The 18,032-nt window shown below is 42.6% G+C and overlaps 1 protein-coding gene across 8 annotated transcripts in view; it reads right to left on the reverse strand.

The window, feature by feature from the left end:
* The window catches only part of wu:fj29h11 (protein NO VEIN), a 36,792-nt gene that overhangs the window by 12,023 nt on the left and 6,737 nt on the right, over positions 1–18,032 (reverse strand). For 7 of the 8 annotated variants that reach the window (XM_035611822.2, XM_035611820.2, XM_047327469.1 and 4 more), the window contains 26 exons: positions 17,610–17,750; positions 16,887–17,147; positions 15,367–15,547; positions 15,094–15,260; positions 14,829–14,972; positions 14,530–14,708; positions 13,161–13,333; positions 12,742–12,966; positions 12,480–12,589; positions 11,832–12,047; positions 11,233–11,359; positions 10,917–11,145; positions 10,678–10,825; positions 9,782–9,959; positions 9,461–9,632; positions 8,654–8,780; positions 8,411–8,527; positions 7,294–7,444; positions 7,096–7,208; positions 6,358–6,508; positions 5,951–6,199; positions 5,483–5,695; positions 3,947–4,128; positions 3,575–3,755; positions 1,773–1,915; positions 178–359 (listed from right to left, as the gene is read on the reverse strand). In XM_035611822.2, coding sequence (XP_035467715.2) covers positions 178–359; positions 1,773–1,915; positions 3,575–3,755; positions 3,947–4,128; positions 5,483–5,695; positions 5,951–6,199; positions 6,358–6,508; positions 7,096–7,208; positions 7,294–7,444; positions 8,411–8,527; positions 8,654–8,780; positions 9,461–9,632; positions 9,782–9,959; positions 10,678–10,825; positions 10,917–11,145; positions 11,233–11,359; positions 11,832–12,047; positions 12,480–12,589; positions 12,742–12,966; positions 13,161–13,333; positions 14,530–14,708; positions 14,829–14,972; positions 15,094–15,260; positions 15,367–15,547; positions 16,887–17,147; positions 17,610–17,750 — 4,460 coding nt within the window. Of the gene's footprint in view, positions 1–177; positions 360–1,772; positions 1,916–3,574; positions 3,756–3,946; positions 4,129–5,482; positions 5,696–5,950; positions 6,200–6,357; positions 6,509–7,095; positions 7,209–7,293; positions 7,445–8,410; positions 8,528–8,653; positions 8,781–9,460; positions 9,633–9,781; positions 9,960–10,677; positions 10,826–10,916; positions 11,146–11,232; positions 11,360–11,831; positions 12,048–12,479; positions 12,590–12,741; positions 12,967–13,160; positions 13,334–14,529; positions 14,709–14,828; positions 14,973–15,093; positions 15,261–15,366; positions 15,548–16,886; positions 17,150–17,312; positions 17,569–17,609; positions 17,751–18,032 lie in introns of those variants that run through there. The other variant, XM_047327470.1, reaches the window with a different exon arrangement.

Consider the following 18,032-nt stretch of genomic DNA (forward strand, 5'->3'; position numbering starts at 1 on the left):
TGGGACGTACTACCTGACCCTGATAAATGCCAGTATCTCTAACCATCAAGTTTCCTAAAATAACGAAACACCCAGTGAACGCACAATCTCCACAAATTGGACAATACCCACTGCAAAAAACATGACACAGGAGGAGAAATATGTAATTGAGTCTGTGACAATGAATGTGCGTTTTACCCAGTGTCCCAGTTGGTCGACAGCAGCTTCAGCAAGGCCACTCTCTGCTGCAGGAGAAGGGAGCAAGGCAGCTGAGCCGTGGCCAGGGCATGGAACTCCTCGCAGGGGTAGTCATCGAGTACACAGCCCTCCCCGGGCTTCTGGTGCCACATGGCACTTTCAGCTGACCAGGAGCTGGAGGCCTGGAGGAGGGTGAAAAGGCAGAAAAGAGAGAGGATTAAACAAAGACTGAACATGAAGTCACATCATGTGGGGAAAAGTGTTTAAAAGAAAAACTTAGATGTCAGAGTTGATGTCCTAGAATTTTTATATATATATATATACACACACACACACACATATATATATACACACACACACACACACACACACACACACACACACACACACACACACACACACACACACACACACACACACACACACACACACACACATATACAGAGGCCACCTTTTGCAATTAACAAACATTAACAAAACCAATTTTGAATTCTTTTGAGTACTGTTATATATACCCATGTTTACATAGATAGCTATAGATAAAAATGCCCATAATTATCTCATTCTCCAAGTCAAAGATTAAACAGAGACAATCAGCAAATCCTTATATTGTAGAGGCAGGCAACAGAGCATGTTTGGACTTTTTGCTTTATGAATGACTTGAACAATTCGCAAAACAGGTGTCAATTCTTTTTTTATTTGTAGAACTTGACTGAGCCGAAACTGACTGCTGAAGAAATAATCTTGAGTCGCATAATCTCACATTTATAATATTCCATGTTTTAACAACAAAGCAAACATAGTGTTCACCACATAAAAGAAAGTCTGCCATTGCATTAAAATATCTATAATATAGAAATAAATATGAAATATTATAGTAAATTTCAAAGTCTATACCTGATATGTAGATTATATTTAGGTAGAAAATATAAAACTAGCATCATTCCAATAAAGGCCTTTCCGTCGGCAGACATTTCGACTTGTCCCAGAAGGACAGGCCCAGCTGTTTCCTGATGACACTAACGACGGCCCCATTAATTTATTTTCATTTCATTTCATTGTTCTTTCCCTCCCGGGGCGAGCTGTGAGAAGGGCCTGCTACATGAAGGCAACGTTAGTCAGAAAATTACTGATTTTATTATGACAAATCCATTTACTATCCCATGTAGCTGTAGCCCAGGCTAAAACAGGCATCGGGAATGCGTGACCCGCGCCGCCTGAGCTACGTCTGTGACATGTCCCACCAGTCACCTGCTTTTTCTGCTCCCCCTTAAAGCAGCCATTCATCTCTCTAGTCCTTTTAGGACTCGTAATCTTTAGTATCTTCATCCTTTAATCACCAACTGATTCAACATGATGAGTCACGGTCTGTTTCAAATGCAAAGGAGTGTGTTCTGCCTCCAGTGTCCACGCAACCAGTAAATATTGTGCCCTTACACAACTCGGTCGTAGCCTTTCATCATCTGTGTTTACAAGCGGGGCCATCATCGCCTTGATCTGGTCTTGTTGTACCAGTTGAACTGCGTGTCCGCAGCGTTAGCCAAGTGCGATTTCTAAAAAAGCTGAGGGAAACAGTGCAGCGGCGTTCTCCTCACCAGTTCTTTTGCCGTGAGCGTTTGCCTCTCTTTGCGTATGATGAGACCGTCTCTGACTCCCAGTCTGCTGAACAGCTCTCTCCACCCTTCTACATCACCGTCTGTCTGCTTGTAGCAGGGACTCAGCAAGATCCAATCATAGCCTGGTGGAGGGAAAAGCACCGTAGTAATGGGTTCAGTGTTTACAGGATTAAGAAAAATGAAGAAAAAGCCTGACGTGCAGTGCAGTGTTAACCCGAGTTAATCAGTCAAACCAGATGCAGCACTAGTGTAATCCATCAGTTCTCACAGGGAAGGTCCTGCACTGCTTTACAGCCGACAGGTTAACTGCTACACTGTTTATCCAATACAGAGAGAAACAAACCGTTCACAGATTCTGGCAACGGTGCACAGTGAGAAGACCCAAAGTCAGAGGGGAAAATGAAAAAATCGCTTGCCTCATAGAAAACAAAATGGGGCAAATTACTAACACAGTAACTCAATAGGTTGAATCCATTGGCTGATCACCTGATGAGATGAAAAACTATTTTGATATTCTTGAATAATAGTTGTTTAAAGTCGTATTTCAAGCCCAAGCTCTTGGGTTATCAGCTTCTCAAAAGTGAATATCTGTCCTCTACTGTACTGACTAGGGCTGTCCAAAGTACCACTTTATGGACATCCAGGCTTCAGTTAAAATTACCAGCAATTATTCAAAGCATCGACGGAGTCTAACACAATACTTAATCAGCAGATAGCCTTGTAGTAGTTAATGTTTGGCCTACTTAGTTTTCAGGTTATTTGTTATATGCCAGGTTTCCTTTGGCAAACACAGACTTTTTAGCAGAGTTGTAACTTATGAGACAAATGTTTAAGAATGACTTATCATTTATATAACATAGAATGTCGATGCATTTGGGTTAGCCCCATTAACAACAACCCCTGCAAGTACCTTAAATGTTGCCAATGCCATTAGTTTGCACGAGAAATTGTTTTTAAGAAGAAAAATGAAAGATTGATCATGCAGTTACTTTTAAAACAATACAACTGATAAAGGCAGCCACTTCAAATAAAATTAGAATGCAGGGTTACATTATAAATTATATTTGTGAAGCTGGCTGTTTATATAATACAAGGCTGCATTTCAAAATGTGACTGTATGTGTAAGTATGAGATGGTTATTGGCAGATACTCAACAGATCATGATTAGGGACATAAAAACATTATCAGTCCCTAGTTAATAAGCATAATACAACTGTGCCACAATGGCACAGTGTCCTCGCTAAGGTAAAAATACTTTCAATTTCAAACACTCTACGTGATTTTTTTTTTTTTTTAAGAACACAAACACATTAAAGGGAACATTCGTTTGTGAATTCAGCTCCTTCTGTCCTTTTCAAACTGTAGGCCAAGTGTTGTGGTCCACTTTCCATGACAGGCTGTCAACTCCACTACCACTAACATAACACACACTTCCAGGCATGTCATGTTTTCTTAAACCATGACAATGGAGGAAATTGTGGACACACCACATAATCACAAAGCCGTTTCCCCACAAAAAAAGTACACACACACACACACAGCTGATGGTCAAAATATTCATATTAAGGGAAAACACAGTAGCAGTGGGGAACAACGGGAAACAAGCCTCAGTGGTTGTTTTGGGTATTTTAGCTGGTGTTCTGGGGCCAACATCGACAATGAAAATAGCTGGAGAAGCACAAGGCTGCATGTTCATTTGCATCTTTTTTTCTTTTTTCAATATAGACACATGCACGTGTTTGTGTGCGTGTGTCACGATCTCTGGGCTTTTTTTCCCGTACCTGGCAGTTTCTCTGGCAGGTTGATGTTGCCGTATTCCTCAGAGAAGTGCACCCTGTCCAGTCCTGGGCACAGCAGACCCCTGCTGGTGAGGACAGGAACTGCAAGGTCTGAGTACTCCTGCCTGGAGGAGTGCAGCTTGATGAAAACCAAGTAGCTCACCACCACTGCATCGGGCTTCGACTGATGATGATAATGATGAAACGATGGGGGGCGAAGAGGTCACACAAAGAAAAAAAAAATGTGAAGCAAAATACCAGTACTTTTTTAAGCATAAATCTTGCAATGTAAAATTAGCATAAAATCCTTTTTGTGACCCTTTACATGTTTACACAGATGGAAACTCAATTAATCCAGCATATTCGGCACACTACCTTCCATTTGTTGTTCCGTATTGAGGGGTAGATGTGCTGCTCCAGCAGCTCTTGTGGCTCTAGCTCATGAACTCCGAGTCGTCTGAGTAGCTCTCTGACCTGCTGACTTTCCAGGGGCTCCACACAGCTCAGCAGAGAGGGGTGAACCACGTTTACATCCTCGTATAGTGCAGACAGTGGTCCTGTGAAAAAAGACGTGAAGTGAATTAGAAGAAAGCTGATTTAGATCATTTATTAATGACAAACCAATTTCTTGCATTTACCAATTTTCCTCTTGGCTGTTGCTTTTCACAGGCAGTGAAATGTGTTTTGAACACACCTAAATATGTGTAGGTGAAAACTTCCACGACCTACTTTCTGACACTGGCCTCTGAAAGAGAATTTGCCCCACTCATCTCTGTGCTGCTCAATTTTTCAGGAGGACACTGCGTTTAAGTTGTCTCTCTGAAGTTAAAGCGCATCTTGAGGTATTTGTTTCCCTTGCTCAAGCTGAACTACAATCAATGACCTGAAAACCAGCCTGAGTCAAGTCTTCAAATCATGCTTTGTTCTTTGTTTACATGCTGCCTAAACAGGGTTTTTTTCACATGAAACTGCTGAAAGATACTTATTCTAAGGAGCACACCAGTGATTCGGTATTGAACATCCAACATAAGGCACTAAGGGAAAACAGAACCACAATAGGTATATGTAAGAGTCCCGAGTCGATGGTAAAGGACATGGACTTAAGACTCCAGGATTATTAAAGCCAGCTAAGTGCAGAGGTGAGACACTTTACATCAGAGAGTGAAAATCCATTATTCATGCCTGCCATACTAAACCTCCGCTCCGCGTACCGTCTTTGAATGTGATGACGCACAACACGGGTTGACGTTCCTCCTCCTCAAGTTGGTCTTGCTCCAAATATATCATAATTCAAAGTGATGTTTTTATTTAGCACATCAAGCTCCACAAACATTTTCATTTTCTGCAAGCATTTCACCACTGAGTTTCCTGAGCACAGATTGTAACATGTGCACCTCTCACCATCACCAAGGTGACATATTTATTGTTTTTATCAGTTTATCACAATTCTAATAACTGGAGAACTGTCAAGCTTTATCCTCACAGATTCTCCGACTCCTTTACTTCTTCTCTCTCTGCCTTGCGGGTCTATTTTTGTTGTTGCTGGTGATTTATCTCTGTTCAATCCAGGGACACATACTCATTGCTAAATTCTAAATTTCGAAAAAAAATGTATCTCCACTGAAAGGCAGGAAAAATTGTGTGACGGAGTTCTGACATCTCAGAAGTTTGATGTTGAGAAACTGAAACGTTGTCATGTGGAATGAGAGACCTGTGAATAAGCAGCATGTGTTGTTTTTTTTCTCCATTCGATTTAGTAGTATTTAAATTTCAAATCATATTGTAACTTGCAATCAAACCCCCAAGCAAATGTCATAGAGCCAAACTTCCACTTTACCAAATAATACATTCTGGAATTGATCCAGTTGAATGAATAATTGTACCTGCATGACATGGATGTGATGAAATTACCTGTCTGAGCTTGAGATTTCTTTTTCTTGGTCTTGTTTTCTTCCATTGGAAAGAATACTCCCTCCCCACTTACTGCCACCACACGTCCATCGGCCAGGGGGATTATGGGTAGATCCTTGAGGCTGTGCAAGATGGAGTCCGCCTCTCCGTAGCCGTACTCCAGAGCTCGGAAGTTACAAACAAGCAGCCTGGCGAGCTGGCGCAGACCGTCGTCTAGACAAAAGACACAGGGACAGAACTTGACCAAAAACTTGGAAAATACATTGTCACATTCTGACATTCTAAATTAGTCATGTTTTTGAGATCGATAATAACCACGAGTGGCAGTGTACATGTATCAGAAGCAACATTACAGGCCTTGATGGTACATTACATGGTGCACATGTTGCGTTCTGTCCACAGTTATAATCATTTGTGATTGGTCTTAGTTTGACATGTCCATCAAAGTGTCTCTTCAAGTGTACACACCTGAATGGATGCCTTCCACTCTCGTCAGCTCCTTGGCCATGGCCGTGGTTACTGTGGTAACGTCAGACCCCCGAAGGAACCGCACTCCCAGGTGACTGAGCAGGGAGGTGGGTGGAGCAGGGCTCAAACCCGGATGGAGGTAGGACAGAGAGAGATGTCTCTCGAGCTCATCCCCGCCGATAACGTCGCGGATTACCGCGTCCTGACACACGGCCATTTGGGACGGCAGCTTGTACACGACCTTACCATCTAGGACCGAGAGGAACATTCACAGGGTTCAGACACAGGGTTTTCTCTACGGCGAGTACTGGCCTTTTAAAAAAATATATTCATTACTTTTGCTGATGCTGTTTGTTGTGTGTGTTTCATTTTTCAGGTTTTTAAAATATCAAAATTAAAAGTAACACCTGAGCCGAGTGTCGGCAGGAAGGCCTTGCCCTTGAGAAGTTGAATAATCTGCCCAGCAACAGGCTTGAAGAAGTCCAACACTTCGTCAGGCAGGGGGACAAACTGCAGGAATTGGCAGAGGCCCCTCAGCCCCCTGAACTCTGGGTGGTCCTGCACAGAGGAGCAAGCAGGAGAATAGTTAAAAGACAAAACAATACGCATGGTTTAATGAAAAATTAGTTCATAATGGGTGAAATCATTGCACCATATTTTTGGGGCATCCTGTAATTGAGCAATAGTGGTCACAATGAAACCCAACCCTTCCTGTTCAAATGATGAAAACATCATGTCTTAATCAGCTAATCACTGTGAACAATGGGCTCCTACATGAACTTGGAAAAAACTGGTTTGATTATTAAACAGGTTAGATTCCTGTACTTTTATTTGGTTTGTTTCATCTGAGCTCCAGGATTAAGCAATAATTGAATCAAAATCTGATGACAAGTTGGATACCCGCACTGTCCAATGAAGCAGTTCACTGAAGAACTCTTGATGAACAATATCTAAATATTTTTTTAATCTCCAAAGTCTAACCTTGATTAATATGCTCTATTCCAATGTTCTTTCAGCTTGTCCGTTCTGGACAAGCTCTGTCAGTTGTGTTGTTTACTACTGTTTTATTCTCTATACATTTGCCATAATCTATTTGCATTTTCATCAGAGTAACATTTTCTCTTCTCTGTTCAACATTGTCTTACGGTGAAGACATTCATGGCCTGAAGGAAAAGCTGAGGTATCTCAGATCGTAGCCACTGGTTCCAGGAGCTGTCTCTGTCCACATCTTCTCGAGAGGAAGGGATGTCGAAGTCACCTGGAGAACAACGTCATGTGAGATGTCAAATCACTTCTTCCATGACTGGATCGCTCTAAAAAAATTTCTAGAAGTTCCTTCCAACCTTGGACAATGAAACGGAAGCCAAAACTGCGAAGGGGCAGGTAGGCGAACACGGGCTGTTTCTGAGGCTGGCATGCGACGTCACTTCCTGCATTGTCGCTGTCGAGCTGGAAAGCCAGGGCGAGCTCGGTCGACTCAACGTCCTCTTTGATCTGAAGGTGAAACAGATCAGGGTCAACTTAGTGTAGATGCAACAGCTCACAAACAGGCCTACTCCTCACAGAAATGGATCTATATGCCTGTTAAATGAGCAGCGTGGCTGGGGGAAAACAACGTCTTCTGTTACATAACCTGACTGAGGGTAACGGGTAACTGCCCCTGGGAGAGTGTGGAAGAGGAATAACTGACGAAAGAATTACAGTGTGGTTTCACATCCTTAAAATCTGCTTGGTGGTGTTAATGTGCTTGGATCTTTATTGTCATTATTCCTGTTGGTGTAATGGAAAAATTGATTGCATTTGAATCAGGAAGAAGACGGAGAGCTTGGATTTCTTCAGCAGAAGTAGTTATTACAAGGAGCTCAACGTTGAGGAGATTTCTGGTTCCTTACAACAAGTGGTCTGTGCAAGGAGTCCCAAAAACTCCCTAAACCGCGGTGGGTGTACTTAGCTCTCCCAGAATAACGTTGCCATCTCACAAAGAGAATGGCTATCTCCATGGTAACACTCTGTCTGAGTATGTTCTATATTTACCGCAGTGCATCTTGCAAGGTGGAACCTTAATTCTGCGACTATGACGCCTCGGCTAAATATTGGCCGTCCTGGCATGGCAGAGATAAGATAACCTTGCATAGGTGAACCAAACACTCGTATTTGCAGTCTCTCTGAGAGGAGAGAAATTCTCTTACACTTGGTGTTGGAACCAACACTCTGCCTAACAAGTGAGCTTTCACAAAGTCTGGCAAGAAACAGAGCGCAAAAGACTTTAATGGATCAGATCAAAGAAGATACAAACCCATGAGAATGCTAGCAACATGCAAAGCTACAGTGAATTTTGTTCATTGCCCAGGAGGGATGTGGAATTTAGAAACTGATTTCGACACCTACTGAAATCGATATTGTATATGTGGATGAAAATCAAGCGACGGAACAAGGTGTGGAGACTTGTGTGGTTATTACCTTTGGCTGCAGTGTCGTTTTGACCACGAGCCACCGCTCTAAGCCGTCTGTGTGCTCCACCTCCACTACATCGTGACTCAGGTCTTTTCGAGTCATGGTCACTAGACGGTTCTCACTCTGCAGGAGGACAGAAGCAGCAGGAGAAGGATTTCAGCAGTCTGTGTGTGTGTGTGTGTGTGTGTGTGTGTGTGTGTGTGTGTGTGTGTGTGTACGCGAATGCTTGAATGTGAGTGCATGAGCTACCTGATTGTAGATCGTGATGGAGCGCAGGCGGTGTAGGAAGAGCAGCAGGGAGGGGTGCACATCATGGAACAAGTTCCTGGTCTGATGGCTCTCGGATCGCAGCGGGAGGCGGATCTTAGTGGTCCAGCTGATGAGAAAACAAATATGCTTCTTTCTAGATCATTTCATATTTTCATATTCATATATTAACAGTGAATCAAAAAATAAAAGGTGGTAATATGTCGTGCTGCCTTCATGTGGCCAAAAAAAAATTTGTTTGCAAAACATAGATGGAAAAGATTTGTTGAAGTTTTTATATATAGAGTTGGATTATGGATTACCATCATTGACCATATTAATTCTACAGTGGCCCTGAAAGCTCACAGCACTGCAACTTAAGGTAACACATGCAAAAGGACAAAACAGAAGCAAATTAAGAAAACTTCTTCAATTTGACAACACATCCGTTGAGGAAAAACTTCCGTTTTGCTGCGGTCTGTTTACAGCGCGTTTCCTAATGTGTTGTGTTGCGGTCTTTGCAGGGCATTTTCTAAAAGATGTTTTCTTAATTTTCTTATGTTTTGTCTATTTGCATGTGTTTTCTTAAGTTGCAGTACTGTGAGCTCTCAGGGCCAACGTAGAATTCACCTTATTGGCATTTTTTTTGACTACAGACATTTTGAGATGACATAGTAGGAAAATCAGTTTCAGAGTAAATAATAGAATTAAAGAATCCTAGTGTGTGCATGCTTTTCCAATGACAAGTCAAAATGCCATCATTAAGAGAAAAAAAAAAATATATATATTTTATTTTGTCTTTCATCCAACCTGATCTGGTTTAGCCCTACATCCAGAGGCCTCTCCTCCTCGTTCCAGTGGGGGAGGATGTATCCCATCGATATGCCGCAAGTTTTGTCGAAGCGCAAGTGGAAGCCATTTGAGTGGATCTCAGGACAGTCAGTGACTTTAAACACTGATTTGAAGCCAATGCCCTTTTGTCCTGTAAAGAGTAACATGGTCACGATCACTGAAATTGCTACAGCTGACAACAGTAGTGAGATCAACAGCAATTTTTTTTAAATTCTTTTGTTCCCAAAGTAACAGTGACACAAATTCAAGCACTGTTAAAGACACCGTGTCCATACTTACCAATGTATCCATATTTGTGTTTGCCCTTGGTGCTGCGGCCCACGTCGCAGATGGCTCGGACGTTCCTCTCCTGGAAGCCTATCTCATTGTTGAGGATAGTGATGCAGTCTCTCTCCACCACAAAGGCCAGCGACGGGACGACGGCAGCTTCTGAGGGGTAACTGTTGTCATCAGCATTCTGAAAAAGGGGTAACACAATTAAAGACATGAAACGCTTAGAGTCCTCATCACAGTGAATCAAAATCTCACATTCTTTCGCTTTCATAAAAAAGATCAAAACATTCAAATAACTTTAGTTTTTAATCTGTAAGTACATACAAAAATCTCAAGTGTTTTGTTTTTTTAAACTCAAAAACCTGTTCGGTAGACAATTTTTTTTCTTGGAGTGGTGCAACAGTTACACACTTTTACGACAGAGTTTTAGGGCCACATTGAGAGAGAATTATATTACCAGAATAAAGTCATACTATTACAAAAAAGTCATAATATTTCAAGTAAAAAAGTAATGATAATAACACAAAAGATTTTGATAGTAAAGTTGTAAATTTACGAGAGTAAAGTCAAATTTGGTCGCTGTGTTATTTTCAGAAGAGCAGTCCCGTGTGTTGAAATTTGGAACGTGTGGAGCACTTTGTGAAGCTCCACGACGTTATTCTCATAATATTACGACTTTATTATTAAGTCTCACTTTTATTTTTTTTCCCTCAATGTGGCCCTAAAACTCTGTTGTACTCTTTGACTTATGACACAAGAACAAAAACAATAGCAGTGCGGTAGATGTCCAAGGTCATGATGCCACAAGCTTTCAGCCGAACCCTTTTCATACATTCACGATTTTTTTACTACGGTTCATAATCACAGAGTGTTTGCGAGGGTGTAAATGTGTTAGAAGTCACCTGAATGAGTTCCAGCACAAAGTGTGTGTCTTTGCTGTAGAGTTCAGTGGACAGGCGTTCTAGGCTGCGGCCCAGCCTGTCCTGTTGTATCTGCATCAGCTTCTGGCCTTCAGCGGTCAATTCGACACCAATACCAAACTCACTTTTCCTGTCAGAAAAATGAGGAGGAAACGGGAAACATTTGGTCAAACCAACCATGATGCTTATTGTGATTATAAAGCTGATAGCTGAGACCAAACCTGATGTCTTCAACGATGGCTCTTTGGGGAGTTAATGTGCTCTCTGACTGGCTGCCAGTAGCATCGTTTTCATTAGAATCAGACATTTCGGACTGCTCCTCATCCTGACCTCCTTCTACATCAAAGCTGACATCTGATGTCTCCCCATTAAGGAGTGAGGCCAACTCAAACAGCTCATCTCCATCTTCTTCCTCCTCCTCCTCAACCTCTACGTCCTGCTCGTCATTAACTGTAAAAACAGTTTGCAATAAAGAATTAAAAAAGGGAAAGCGGTACAGTGTTTTATTCACCATTTCTGTGCTGGAGTACCATCTACCTTGCTGTAGGCTTTGCTTGAGCTGGGATGAGGCAAAGCTGTTGTCCATGATGTTGTCCTCAGAAAACTCATCTTCGCTCGTATTCAGGGCCGACAGACTGCTGCTCTTAGAATCTATCAAATTGGACTGAAGTCAAAAAAAGATGAGGAAAGAGAAGTTAAACAAAAAGAAAAAGAACATCACAAGCGAAGAACATAGACATGCCAGAGGAACATGACGCTGAATTTACAGCCACTATTGTACATGGCTATCAATGTATGTAATATCAGAGCTAAACAAACGTGATGATTCTGGCAGCTGAGGTGTCATCCTGTAAAGTACATATTTCAGGCGGTGCCATTGCTCTTTGTTTGGTCACAATGTGAGTTTTCTCAGTTCATTCCACTGATGCTGCTGCTCAAAAATGTAAAAGAGAGGTCTTCCTGCATATCAGATTTTCATTCATTTAAAGCTATATTCAACACTGTGTTGAATGGCATACGCTGTATAAGGTTCATACTCTTCAGCAGTGAGAGTGCACTGGTGTTGATATATGTCAGTTCGAAACATGATCATACAGTTCACTCTGAGAAATGTTTTTTCTGACTCGTACTCTGACCTTGGCCTGTTCCACAGCTGCCGTGTACATGTTGAAGCTGTGGCTCTGCGGTGGGTTCAGTTTCTTCTGGTAGTCCTTGACCCAGTCTGTGATTCCCAAGAGGACGCCCAGACGATGCAGACAGTTCATGCGCTTCGGGTCGGACTGGGCCACGGCGGTGAGAACCTGTTTAGACTTGGCCTGGCCCAAGACACGGGAGAAGGGCTCCAAAAAAACCTGGAATTCACGTTTATGCAAGAACACACACATCAGGTCTTAACCAAGAGTTGCGATAGAAATGCTTTGCCTAATCATTGTCGTGCAACATATGATGTTATAATTGTTGCAAAAAAAATTAAACGAGTGAACATGGCAAACAAGGTTTGATTCAGTCCTGTGACTTATGTAAGAAGAGGAGCGTTTTAACACAAACTGTTGTGAGTCTACCAACAAGCCATGTTTCAACTGTTTGCTGGAGATAAATGCTTCCTGTACAGATTTGAAGACATGGTGCCTTTAGAAAAAAACTAAGAAATCTCTATTATCTGTCTTTTTTTTTAGACCAAACCAGTAATTGATTAATCATACAACGAGAACAGATGAGAGGACAGAAGCAGCGAGACTTATATTTGATCCTGTAATCTACATGGGCAATGCAGTGCAGCTGACCTGCTGCAGAAGAGCCTGGCAGGTTCTGGTGGGAATACGCGTCAGACATGACAAGAGGAACTGAGCCACTCTGCCGTAGCATGACATGTCCTCTTCAGCCTGGGACAAATCTAACAAGAAAACAAACAAACTGTGTTTAAGTGACGATGAAACATTTGGGAGGCACTTGAGTACGCAGTGCATCGTTCCTTGCAATGAATTAGAAAAATAGAAAGGAATAAAAAGCCGTTAAAATCTCCCCCCGCCTGCTTCGCATCACTACCTTCTTTAGCCACAGCCGCCGCAAGGGAGCTCTGCATGTGGTTGGCCAGGAGGGCGGTGGGAGCGTTGATGATCCCATCGGCTACCACCATGGACACCAGGTGGCCGGCTGTGCCCACGGGGTCCAATGCCATGGCGGCACTGGAGAAATGCTTGTCTCCTGTGTGTGTGGTGATCCTGAGCAGCGAACCTGGTGAAACCTCCAACGCTGCCAGGCCTGTATTAGCTGTGTGCAGGTACATGAAAAAGAGTTAGTTATTGACATGTACAAATTATTGATTGGCAATATCAAGTGCATATTATCCCACAGCTCTACCCTATCATTCGTTGCTGAAACAATTCCGCACAAAGACAATAAAACACTTTAATTAACTCCTTATCATTCAGCTATGTGCAAATTGAATCGCGGCTGACTTCTACCTGCATTTCTTTCCAGGAAATCTTTGAGGGAGCCATGAAGGGGTTTGAAGATCAGCTCCCACTGGCTCCACTCGTTCAAGTCCTCCAGCAGAGGGCAGGAGAGCAAGCAGGCCACGGCCTGGGCCTTGGACATTTCGCCAAGGCGCCCGACCGCCTCACATCCACCTTCAGCGCTATTCATGAGAAGGAGGAGGGAGACGGATGAGTATAGATAAAGACAAGGTCGAAACAGCAAGTGAAAATGTGTTTAATCGCTTTCTCATTTTCCAATATGAAGCACAGCTTTTCATATACAGATACATGCCAGAAATAGTTCACCTCTTTTCAAAACACATGATGGGTAAATCCCAAAATCACATTTCTGGTTATGGGTCAGGCACATCTGATTCAGTAGTCGGCTCCATTAATAGAGCATTTCCACTGATTTTGATCATGAACTGTACGACAGCTATGGTGGGAAAATTCTTACGTTTTGTGCTGGTAAGTGCTGTATTTCCTAAAATAAAAAGTAGGAGTCAATTCAAAGAGCAGGGTTTCGAGTAATGGGTGGGGGTGGGGGTTGACTAAATAATAATAAATAAAGGTGCAGCCAAATACAGGACAGTGACGAAAATCAAACTCATAATGCCTATAATTTAATGTCAGTCAAGCATAATATAAATTTCTGGCTCCTACATTGAATAAATTCAATAAGTTACTCTATCTATTAATTATTATTGTCCGATTTCAGTCACTGTATGTGTGCATCCAATTTTCTTTGTCTTCCTTTAATTCCATATTTTGCATATGGTTTGCCATTTCATTCAAAACGATAACAGGAAGAGTCGAGTTTAATGCAGGATCTTTAACATGGAAAACATGGCTTGAACCAGTTGAAGTTGCTGCAAACATTAACAGGGCAAATATTGGTCGCTCAAAAAAAAACAAAACAGTCCAACTACAATATGGCCAATTATACTTATCAAACAGATGAAATGCGAAATATAGATCTGCCTGAAATAAAGGCGTGTTACCTTCGGCAGTAAAGGTAAATAAAGGCCTCTGGCCCCTTTTTGCTGAAATTCGGCATCCCTGATCTTGGTTTGGGATTAGAATGTTTACATTTGTGTCTGAATTATGAAGTGTTACACACTGAAGGTATTCTTTTTTTTAGTCTGCCATTGTTAAGTATACAATTTTATGGAGGTGGGTTACTAAAAAGCTTGAGTGCTGTCAGTCTAGTATCTGTGGAGATTCTCATTCATCCAGCTCATAGTTATCCATGACCTGGATATATCCTCTTGGATGAGAGGTGAAACGTCTTCAAGAATCTACATACGAGTCCTCTGGCTCCCGACTCATCGGCCCTGTCTGGTGAAGCGGTGCTAACCTTGATTTGCCATGTTTGGCAAAGAGGGAGGACTCGTAGTAGACCTGGCTCGGTCCTCCTCCAGTCAGCCCTCTCAGGCGCTGGACCAGGCCGGCCAGCGTTTGCAGCGTGCCATAGCCGAGGTCGCGACTGTCCCGGACACTGTAGTGGGACCTCAGTGCTGACTCGATGTGGGCAAGCTGGAAAAAGTAGGATTGCTGTTGAAATTGCTCCAGTCAACTCCTCAAACACTTATTTTACTATCCATAAAAGTAATCTGTATACATAAAAAAATAGCTTGTGCCTGTAAAACGACTAACTTCATCTGGGTCAGTAGAGGGAATGTCGCCACACTGTTTGATGAACTCAAACACGTCTTGTTTGGTGGGCCGGAAACCACTGCCCACATGTGCCACGCTGCCAGTTCCCAGGATCAAAGTGGAGCCCAGTGTGTCCTGCAGCAGCTGCAGACCACCAGAGTCACACAGGATGAAAAATTGTCATTTTATATTGTGTCACTGCGGGACGATTGGGAAATCTTATCAAGGCATGTGCAGCAGTACAGACAGTTAAATAAACATGTACCTGAATGTGTTTAGCCAGAAACTCCAAGAAGTTGCCTTGCTCCAAAGAAAGGAAATCTTTGACTTGGAAGTGTTTGGTCAACTTCCTCTCCAGAGAGGCGATGTGGGCCAGGGTGATAGCCGAGTTCTGAGAGGCGAGGCTGTCCTTGAGAAACTGCTTCACTTTGGCTGAGAGACACAGGACAGAAATTGTTCATCAACTATAAACCAAAATGCGTAAGCAAGACATCGTCGGGCTACAAGGGCAAGAACACTGTGCATCCTGCACCGATACCTTCGCTGGGGAGGGAGGTGGGGGGTCTGTCCTCTCTTTTAGTTTGCTCGGTGCTTTTGGGTGACTTGTCTTTGGGCACCAGGTCCTGTGGGACTGCCAGGGAGCCACCGCAGATGGCCAGCTGAAACAGGGCCGTCGCCAGCCGGTCACCTGACACCTGCAGCAGGAAGCTCTGGACGGCCTGGATTGGAAATTAAACTAAACTGTGCATCAGAGACACACACAACATCACAAATGACCAGAGTGAAGAGAGCTGACTTGGGTATCGATTAGCTTCAAATTTTTATCTCCGATACATCACCTACATAGATTCACACACAATGTTAGTAAATGCCATTGACGTAAGGTTAGGTTCATAAGTATTTGGACAGTGATAAGATTTTTGTACAATTCTTTGTACATAACCACAATGGATTTGAAATGAAGCGGCAAAGATGTGATCGAAGTGTAGACTTTCAGGTTTAAACACTTTGCTATTGGTGTTACGGATCACAGTTGACCATATTGCACTTTAATTTAATTTTTTATTTTAACATTTTATTTAAACACCGGACTTGATGGTTTTTTTCATTTAAGACCATGGGCAAAAGGTTTCTGCTTTATGTGTTCTGGATCCATGACTCAGAATCCGCAAAACAAGTTTTGTGATCCGTTGCACCCCTAACTCTTACAATTATTAAATTTTAATAGTTTAACTGTACTAATAAAAATTGCTCGCTGACTCAGAGATCATTGCCATTTAAGGCGTGGAAACAAACAATCTACAGTCTTATTATGCCTGTTTTTTGTTTACGTGCTTATTAGCACAGATATTCCTTTGAAACCAAACTTTACGAAATGCATACTTGTAATAATATAGTAATAATTACTGAGTTGAAGGTCGTAGTGGATGGTGTGATCCCATAGCAAGATGGTCTAGTATACTCTTCATTTCCTTACTATAAAAATGTGAACTTTTACGAACATGTAACATACTTTTGATGACTTTGGTACAAGGCTCTTTAGTTACAATTATGGGAAATCTAAATAGAATGACACAGCAGTTCAGACAGTAGTGCAAGTCCAACTGTTGATGCATCTTCACCCTAAATGTTTAGTAATATTTACTTTAATGATGGTGAAAAATGTCTGTGATTTCACAGACAGCAGATAAGATAGATAAAATAATCCCACAAGTAGACGCCAAGATGAGTTTAGCCTCAAATGTAATGGCTTGTCAGTAATTACCAGTTTTCAAGTTGTTTTTTTTCCCTAGCACCTTCAGTAAGGATTAGGAAATTCTGAAGAGTGACATTTAGTTAATGAGTTCCGAACTGGAGAGCAGCTCTGTAACTCCTCGTTATCCCCTTGATGGCTCATAGTTGAGAGGCTTAACATCCAGCAGGTGTAAGCAGCAGATTAGGGACACAAGACCAGGGTGTCACACCTACTGAGCTTTCCAAAACTGAGCAAGATTTGAGATGCAGCAGAAGTACCATAAGATTAATTCAGACAAATATTTGTCAGTATCCGGGACCCACCTTGGTCATCCTGGGACTGAAGACCCCCTCTGCATTGGAGAATACTGCCAGCACTACCTCGGCTGCTGTCATCGACGCATACTTCTTCCTGAGTTCAATGTTGCCTGTGGAGAAGAGGGAACCTGCTCCTTGCACTGGCTCCAGCACACTCTTCTTGACCTTCCTCAGACGCTCTTGGGTCTCCTCCTCCAGCTCTTTCTGGATGACCTCCCTGGCTTGCACCATGACGGCAAACTCACCGCGACTCACCTTCATCAAGGTCTTGGCACAGGGCAGACAGTGGAAAGTAAAAGTTGATTAAGTTGAAGAGTTAATTTGAGAATTTGAGTTCATTTCCATCTCAACTTCCATCTGCTTTTGTGTTCACAGGGTTGTAATAGTAAGGGTCGACCGACATGGCTTTTTCCGATACCGATTATCATAAATAATGTTGAATAACGGCTCTGATTCAGACTGTGGTTGGTACATTTTACTACCAAAGAACATCCACCGCAAAGTCAAATGTGCCAGCACTCATGGACATGACACTGGTACAAAGTTCACCTGTATGCATACTAGAAACAAATACTGTAAGAGAGGCGAGAGTCTAAAATAGAGATGAATAAGTGATTTAGTTTATTGTTAGCGCCAGCTCAGGTGAACCCTAGGGGCAGGTGCAATTACACGTAGGTAGGCGCTGATCACTCATCACACTTGTAGGTTGCTTAATGTCATCTCTCTTACCGATATTGGCAGCCCCACACTGTGTATCCTAATGCCCAGCTCGTAGGGAGAGTCGCAGTTGTAGTGGTCGGACAAATACTTCATGAACTCCGCCAGGTCTACTTTTACCTTGGTCTGCTGCCTCCGAAAAATGCGAAGTTGCTGAACAAATGAAACAGAGAAAAATCTGTTAGAAAATAAAATGGACTCTTAACAGTACAAGTTACGTTCACCCCATTCACACACATATTTGCACAGCGCTGCTACAGTATATACCATGCTTTTTTCTATCACTCATACGCAGCTGGTTCAGCATCAGGGGCAACTGAGTGGGAAAAGTGTCTTGTGCAAGGACACTCCAGCATGTGGACAGGAGGACACCGGGATCGAATCACCAACATTCTGGTCAGTCGACAACCCGCCCTAGCTCCTGAGCCATAGCCA

This window comes from Scophthalmus maximus, chromosome 16 (assembly GCF_022379125.1).
Source record: "Scophthalmus maximus strain ysfricsl-2021 chromosome 16, ASM2237912v1, whole genome shotgun sequence".
Classification (NCBI taxonomy): Eukaryota; Metazoa; Chordata; class Actinopteri; order Pleuronectiformes; family Scophthalmidae; genus Scophthalmus; species Scophthalmus maximus.